Here is an 8,746-nt window from a genome sequence, read left to right on the forward strand (position 1 = left end):
GACATGTTGGAGGGACTACGTCTCTCGGCTCGATTGGGAACGCCTCGGGGTTCCCCCGGAGGAGCTGGGGGAGGTGTGTGTGGATCGGGAGGTCTGGGCTGCTTTGCTTGAACTGCTGCCCCCGCGACCCGACTCTGGATAAAGCGGAAGAAAATGGATGGATGGGTGGACTGTTACAAAAGGGTTTTTTTTTTTTTTTTTTTTTTTTTTAGGATTTTATCTGTTTGCTTCAATTCTACTTTTCAAGTTCACATTAAAAAGTCCATAAATACTGTGATGGGAATACCGACTGTCAACCACAAGATTAGTAAACTAGTGAAAGGTGACTAATTTTGCAGAATTTTTAGATCATACATCTACAGAATATGACTCAATTATGCTGAAAAATGACATTATGTCAACAGAGTGACTGATATCAGCCGCTGCAGCATGTTGGCTTTGGTGGATGAAGCACAGTGTGAAGTCACGGGGCTCCTACAAGATATTTGTCAGAAGCTTTTGTTGGTGTTTAGAGTGCAGGATTGCTGATCTTGCCCAGCATGAGAATGGCATTAGAATGTCCTTCAAAGACAGAAAAAAAGAACGGCCGGTTGAAGGACAGCGTCAGAGGAACTCCTTCTTCATGGATCTTCTCCTCATGTTCGACTTCTTCCCCTGACATCTCAAATAGGACTATGTTGACCGCCTTAGAGGAAGAATGAAGGTCAGTTAATAATACTGCAATGAATAGTAGTTTTATAATTCCACAAGCTGACTGCTCATCCATTTCACCTTATCAATAGTAAAAGCTGTGGAGTTGCTCAGCTGGCTGAACTTGGCCTGAGATCCCAAAAGTTTGGTCTCTACTTTTGGATTCATGTTGGTGAGCAAGTCATGCAGATCAGTCACAGAGGACAAGGAGAACGTCGGTATTGACAGCTCCAACAAACTGGACAGAGGTAGACAGTTTAACAAAAAAGTATTTTCTCTAAACATTTGAACTGAATTGTGGACTTTCTCCATGAAGAATCTGAAGTTGAACACAAATGTTCTACTTTGACATGATAACCAAATATTTATTGATTAAAAGTGAAGTCCACTTTTATTATTTTACCATTCAAGTCATTTAAAGGATTTTCTAAAGCACTACAATAATTTTCATCTTTAGTAATCAAATAAAGGATTTACAATGTTATATAGCAAATATCAAAATCTTTGTTTAGAAACCGTTTAAGATTTTGACCCATATGGGTTAAACAATGGCAATACACACTGACAAACTTTCTGTGGCGACATGATGTTGAGGGAGATTTTCAAACCCTCAAATGGCTAACTTTGTCAGTGTCTGTATCATGGAACTAAAGATAGAAGTTAGGCTTTCAATTGTAACTGAGAGTGCCCCCCCCCCCCCCCCAAAAAAAAAACAAAACATAAAACAATGATCTGGAAGCAGAAAGACAGCAACAGACACATCTTGTGACCAGAGGTCCTACTGGGAAGAACTCAGGATGACAGCTGGACATATTTCACACAATTGTTTTGCTGGATATCGGTTGGACAGGTAAGGCAGGACTCACACAGGTCTGCTTTGTTACCAAAACTACGCCTAGTTGTAAAGTTTCAGTTTCCAGTTTGAGAACTTCAAACCTTGTGCATAGGCACGTGCATCCTCCTCTATGTGGTCTGTAAAATCTCACTGAGCAAACTCACTATTTGCTGCGGAATCTCACCAAAATAAATACTTTACTAGCGATGAAATTAGCTGCAATTTTTTGACATACCGCAAAAATAAAGGTGCTTTGTAACAACTAGATTTCATCAAAAGGAAATTTTTGGCAATTTTGCACATACAGTGAGGAAAATAAGTATTTGAACACCCTGCGATTTTGCAAGTTCTCCCACTTAGAAATCATGGAGGGGTCTGACATTTTCATTTTAGGGGCATGTCCACCGTGAGAGACATAATCTAAAAAAAAAAAAAAAATCCGGAAATCACAATGTATGATTTTTTTAATTATTTGTATGTTACTGCTGCAAATAAGTGTTTGATCCCCTACCAACCAGCAAGAATTCTGGCTCACACAGACCTGTTAATTTTTCTTTAAGAAGCCCTCTTATTCTGCACTCTTTACCTGTACTAATTGCACCTGTTTGAACTTGTTACCTGTATAAAAGACACCTGTTCACACACTCAGTCAATCACACTCCAACCTGTCCACCATAGCCAAGACCAAAGAGCTGTCTAAGGACACCAGGGACAAAACTGTAGACCTGCACAAGGCTGGGATGGACAAGAGGACAACAGGCAAGCAGCTTAGTAGAAGACAACAACTGTTACGATTATTTATTAGAAAGTGGAAAAAACACAAGATGACTGTCAGTCTCCCTCGGTCTGGGATTCCATGCAAGATCTCACTTTGTGGGGTAAGGATGATTCTGAGGAAGCTCAGAACTACACAGGAGGACCTGGTCAATGACCTGAAGAGAACTGGGACCACAGTCACAAAGATTACATTAGTAACACATGATGCTGTCATGGTTTAAGATCCTGCAGGGCAGCAAGGTCCCCCTGCTCAAGCCAGCACATGTCCGGGCCTGTTTGAAGTTCACCAGTGACCATCTGGATGATCCAGAGGAGGCATGGGAGAAGGTCATGTTTTCAGATGAGACCAGAATAGAGCTTTTTGGAATCAACTCCACTTAACATGTTTAGAGGATGAGAACAACCCCAAGAAAACCATCCCAACCGTGAAGCATGGTGCTGGAAACATCATACTCTGGGCGTGCTCTGCTGCAAAGGGGACAGGACGACTGCACCGTATTGAAGGGTTGATGGATGGGGTCATGTATTGTGAGATTTTGGAAAACAACCTCCTTCCCTCAGTAAGAGCATTGAAGATGGGTCATGGATGGGTCTTCCAGCATGACAGTGACCCCAAACACACAGCCAGGGCAACTAAGGAGGGGCTCCGTAAGAAACATTTCAAGGTCCTGGAGTGACCTGGCCAGTCTCCAGACCTGAACTCAATAGAAAATCTTTGGAGGGAGCTGAAACTCCAAACCTGAAAGATTTGGAGAAGATCTGTATGAAAGAGTGGACCAAAATCCCTGCTGGAGTGTGTGAAAACCTGGTGAAAAACTACAGGAAACATATGACCTCTGTAATTGCAAACAAAGGCTACTGTAACAAATATTAACATTGATTTTCACAGGTGTTGAAATACTTATTTGCAGCAGTAACATACAAATAAATTATTTTAAAAAAAAATACATTGTGATTTCCGGATTTTTTTAAAAAAATTTTTTAAGATTATGTCTCTCACAGTGGACATGCACCTAAGATGAAAATTTCGCAGGGTGTTCAAATACTTACTTTCCTCACTGTATGCTGGACGCAGTCACAAGGAGCTGCATACTCCATATGTCATGGTACTCACTCCTTGTCACTTTTGCTGTTCCACCTCTCCCAGATTTTATAACACAAGGTGATTACGTTGCAGCAAAACAGCAAATTTTCACTTTGCGGTTGTTATTTTTGACATAATGGCAGAGACAAAGTATCCTCACAGCAGATTTAAATGTGGACTTATTTTCCTCACTGTAGCTCAAGGGTCTACACCTTTAAGTATCAAACAGTAAACCCATTACCATTAAAATAAATACTGAAGTTACAGAAGTTAAATAAATGCATTTTAAACAAAACGGGTAGTCAGTCACTAGAGTGCATTCTTTAACCAAGCACCAAAATTCTGCCTATTATAATAATTTTGGAAATATATATGTATGTATTGTCTCATTTGAAGCAACAAAACACATCTGTCTTAAGTGGGTTATATTACAGACCACATTCAATGGGTTTTACAAAACTCATTATTGCTTATAGTTCTAATAAATCAACCAACAAAAAAGCCTGTAGGTTAAAAAAAGGTTCAACTGAAAAAAATTAAGGAAAACCACTGATCAAATACTATCGTAAAAATGGAACTCATTAGCTTGATAGTTGAACTTAAAAACATTTTAGTTGACCATTGAAGTTGAATCCCAGATTATGAGGGTTCAGCTTCACGCTCTGTTATCTTGTGATAACAACAGGTGAGCTGCACATTTATCGTGGTACACAGTGTGAATTAGTGTTAATGTTTCGAAAACACAGAATTCTCACCCTTCCTTGAGACTCTGGTGCCAGTCGAACATGATGTTACTATGCAGTTCGGACTCGATGCCATCAAGTTTGGCTCCTTTGTGGGGGAGGACCAACAACATGTAGAGGTATCGCTTGCTTAGAGGCAGCTTCACAACAATGCACTGGCGTACCTTCACGTAATACAAGATGTGTGCAATCATTAACATATGAGCAAAATCCACAACTTCTTATGTTTTTTTTCCTGTAATATATTTGAGGATTTTCAGAGGTAAATACAAGATGCACCAAAGAGTTTTAACAATTCAACAGCAGCAGCAATGAAAATCAGGTGTCCTTAATGAAGATTTACCTTATCATTCAAATAGTAGTATCGACCTGTGTGGGTCATCTGGGTAGCCATTACTGTGGTTGTTTCATCCACGTGAAACTCCTGCAAGGAGGTCTTTTGTGGTTGGAAAGCTGTTTTCCAGCTGCCTAAGAAGACAGAAGACAAAGAATGTAAGGTGGCAGTCACAAGTATGATCACAATAATCATTAAAGAAAAATCAGACCTTGGAAGTTGAAAGAACTAATGAACAGAAGATCTGTGCTGGAGTTCAGATTTTTGAAGAGGTTGTTCAACTTCCCAGCTGATGTCTTCTCCACAAAGCTGTTCACTAAGTCCTTTGCTGCTTGAGGATTTGAGAAATCCACGCTTCGGATAAAGGAGGCATCGGAGAAGTCGTGTGTGCCTTGAATAAATTCTTCAGACAGCTGAACATCCTGCCGAGTGAAGGCCCAGACCTGGGTGGTGATTTCATCTTTGGGTCCATCATCCGCCAAAGAGTTTATGCTCTGTAGGGTCTTGAGAACCTTGTGCCCATCCACTAGTGACACACAGTCCTCACGATCGGTGTCACTGCTCAGGCCCAGAAGAAACTGGAAGAAAAGGAGTGTGTTGGAGAAAAAAGTTGAATGTCTGAGACATACAATTGGATGAGAACCTCTTAATGCAATTTCCCATTCCCTAATTCTAACATCCTTCCTGCCTAACATGCTTGTGGAACTATTCCACGAGAACAAAACAACAAAGACCTGGAATAAGCTTGCTGTCTTCTTGGAGGCTCCCAAGCAGAAAGTAACAAGGGATCCGTAGGTGTTGATCGGAGAGAGGAAGGTGTTGGTGCTGTGCTGGTTGCTACTAAGAGCGTGGTACATCCTAAGACCTATAGCGTTTGACAGTGCGGCCAGAACAGATGTTCTCTCTGTGATGTTCTGCTTTTGCACACTCTCTTCTGATGGGCCCCTGCTGCTAGGTGTGAGGACTTCAATGTCGAGAGGTGCCACAGGAAGTGTGGCCACAGGAGTCTCCAAATGCTTGTTGCTTTGGGTCTGCAGAGTCTCACAGGTGACATTTTCGGCCGCAAAGAGGTGGAACGGGTGGATGTAGACACGGTTGCCTTGACTTGCTGAGATGCGGCAGTATAACAAAGTGAGGAGTAGTCGGAGAATGGTCTGTAGCGTCTGCATTTTGCCTTTTGTTGGTTGTCAAGTTAATTCCGTCTGTGGAAAAGACAAATTTTTAAAAATGTGGGTAGACCAACAGTTTGAATGTAAATTCTGTTTTGAAACTTGGTGAGTTCTGGAAATCAGAGGATTTGGAAGCCTACGAATGGTGAATCTGGTCCAGTCTGGTTTTCCTTCTGTGAAAGGCTTATCTGCCAGGGACATTGGACATAGAACAACATGATTGATTGTTTGACCTTTGTGTGCTCTTCCTCTTCTGGCTCAGTGAATAAGAGCAGCTACGTGGGTGGGCTTGCTCAATACATTCAAATACAATTGTGAAATTTTTGTTGTCACTTTGGATTTCTGTTAACTGTATAACAAAAATACTGCTTATTGAAACGTGACCCCCATGGGAAACTGATCTTTTCTATTGTAGTTTTCTGACACCCCCACCCTGCATGGGAAAGGGACCCACTCCCATTAAATCATAAAAAAGAACAAATATATAAAAATTTTATTTGCGCAAATAAATATGAATGAGAATAAATATTTTTATGAACATACAGTATTTCATTGTTTGCACTGAATTACTTGCCCAATGTATTTCTATATCATAACATAATTTAACATTTATTTGAGATACCTATGTATATTATTTTTTATAATGTATACCATATTACCGTACCATAAAAAATTAAAATAGCATGTGTTGTGTTTTTTTACCATTAAATTGAGTAGGTGGGTACAGAAAATGGATGGTATGTGTTGTTTTTTTTTAAAGCATGCAATATGATGTAGTATTGGTTTCTTTGAACATTTGATATGAAGTAAAAGATCAGATAATATACATGAACTGCTGGGATAGACCCCCCCCCCCCCGACGCCTAATTGGGATAAGCTGGTTTAGAAGATGGATGGATGGATGGATGCAGCTTATGATATATAAAAAAGTGCTATTTCTATTATATAACTATTAGTAGTATAGTAGTAGTATATAACTATAGTCAGTTTTCCAATCTCAAAACAATGAGCCACGATTCAGTTTTCCTACTAGAAAATTCACCCGAAGGCGAGTGGGGTCAGAAATCTACTGTGAACATGATTGATGATTTTGGAGTTCTTTTATTGTAAACTTGAGGACTTTATCCTTCGTGTTCAATCAGCAGGAGCCTGAACTGATGGACTTTTGGAAGAGGTGTGCAAACACAAGATTTTCCTGTGTTTGGACACGTACCACAGGACATGGCCTTGGTCCCTGATCAATAAAAAGCATGCACTTAAATGTGCTTCTATAAACTAACACCCAGACACGGTCAACCTGCAGACTTTAAAATGAATGAATGAGTGAGTGTCGGTAAAAGTGAATAAGTCCTTTTAAAAGTTGTTAATTGATTTATTTTATTATTTTATGTGTTTATTTTCTGCTAATCAAGAGTATACTGAGCTGCTGCTAAATAGTTTCATCTATATTGTAGATCAGTCTGACTATGAAGCAGTTACTAAAATATAATGAAAGTTTGCTCTTACCGTATCTGCTGCAGCTGAGCGAGGTGTTTGTTTCATGAACTCCCAGTTCTCTGCTGCCTTTCTTAAACTTGTTCAGCACCCATTCTAGTTACTGATTACCCAATTCAGTATTGATTCAGGGCTCCATGACTCAGGGAGAAGGAAGACCACCCAGTGTCCCTCTGCATGTTGATTTTAAGAGGATGATGAAAGAAAAGAAAAGAAATTGACATCTGCTGACGAGGGGAAAGTGCATTGTTTTTGTGTTTGCCCTCAATTTAGAGGGATTCACTGAAATATGAGCGGATAGTACGGATGTTTACTTGTCGCTGCCTGTTAATTACATATTCTTTGACATTTTGCTCAACCATGTGCAAAGTCCACGAATGAACGTGGAAAAATACATACATTTTTCTGTTGCCAATTATTCAGTTGGACTGTAAAAAGAAAAAAAATTTTTTTTTTTTTTTTAATTGACCAGCAGGTTGCGTATTATTATTTTTTTAATTGATGCCTTCTGTCATACAGAGTGACATAAAACATCCCAAAAAATAATTTTGGTCAAAAGTAAAAATTAAATAATGATGCACATCTTTTTGTGTCTTTAGTTTCTTTTTGTGGGCACATTCTGTCATACAAAGTGTTTTCAACAAGCCATAAAGTGTAATAAGAAAAAAGTCTGTTTTTTTTCTCAGAAAAACAATAAGATGAAGACCAGTCAAAGAAAAACCACACACACTCCCCTTGGAGTGGCGACTCTCGGTACAAGAGCCACACCACCTGACAGATCCATTCTGCACCTGCACACATTTATGTGCGTGACACATTTAAACAGTCTATTTTGATGAGAAATATTAACTGAGACAACGTGGTACTAGTTATTTCCAATCCCACACTATCTGTGCATGCACAGAACATGTCAGACAGACAGTACACAGGGGCAAATCTAAATTTGGGGTGGTGTGACTTGATTAAGTTTACACCCCTACTAGAGTGGTCCAGGGGCATGCTTCCCCCACTCCCTCAGAAATTTTTGTAAAATAAATTTTTTGTATAATTTTCCTTGCATTCTAAGGCAATTTGGGAACCTAAATACTGACTATCTAGTCTTCATTTTGAATGCACTTTTTAAAAATTTGTAACGCTGGAAGTCTTATCAATCAGCCTTTGTTTATGCAAGACATTTACCACATTTTGTCACATATTTGGTCTACATCCGCCGCTGTTATGGATCTGGTACTGATGAGGGCATTTCTTTCTATTTTCGACTCAAACTACATGGGTGGGCTGCACAGCATGGAGGTCAGCTCTTTGGGTGCGTCTCACAGATTAAATAGAGGGGCCAGATTTTAATTTGCATTCCATATGTCACAGAAGTCTAAAACGGGCCATTTCATGTCAAATTTTGCTTGTACCAAGAAATGTTTTATGAGTTTGGGGATGTTTAGCTCATTTATGCCCAGATTTCTTTTTTTTTTTTTTTTTTTTTAATAAGTGTAATAAGTTGCATTAGTACCTTTTAAGATTTTTTATTGAGTAGACAATGACAGTGATACACTTCGGTTGTTGCCAGTGGGGCAAAACAGTTAACATGGAACCTCAATCGTACTTAAATGTAAAATTCAGGTA

At 39.5% G+C, this 8,746-nt stretch overlaps 1 protein-coding gene across 1 annotated transcript; it reads right to left on the reverse strand.

The window, feature by feature from the left end:
* Nucleotides 1-204: 204 nt before the first annotated feature.
* On the reverse strand, nt 205-7,254 carry agt (angiotensinogen). The gene is made up of 7 exons (XM_034185558.1): nt 7,139-7,254; nt 5,198-5,665; nt 4,675-5,041; nt 4,473-4,597; nt 4,142-4,293; nt 772-928; nt 205-685 (listed from the first exon to the last, which is right to left on the reverse strand). The coding sequence occupies exons 2-7, from the start codon at nt 5,630-5,632 to the stop codon at nt 509-511; spliced, it is 1,413 nt and encodes a 470-aa protein (XP_034041449.1). The 5' UTR covers nt 5,633-5,665; nt 7,139-7,254; the 3' UTR covers nt 205-508.
* Between the last annotated feature and the right edge of the window lie 1,492 nt (nt 7,255-8,746).

This window comes from Thalassophryne amazonica, chromosome 13 (assembly GCF_902500255.1).
Source record: "Thalassophryne amazonica chromosome 13, fThaAma1.1, whole genome shotgun sequence".
Classification (NCBI taxonomy): domain Eukaryota; kingdom Metazoa; phylum Chordata; class Actinopteri; order Batrachoidiformes; family Batrachoididae; genus Thalassophryne; species Thalassophryne amazonica.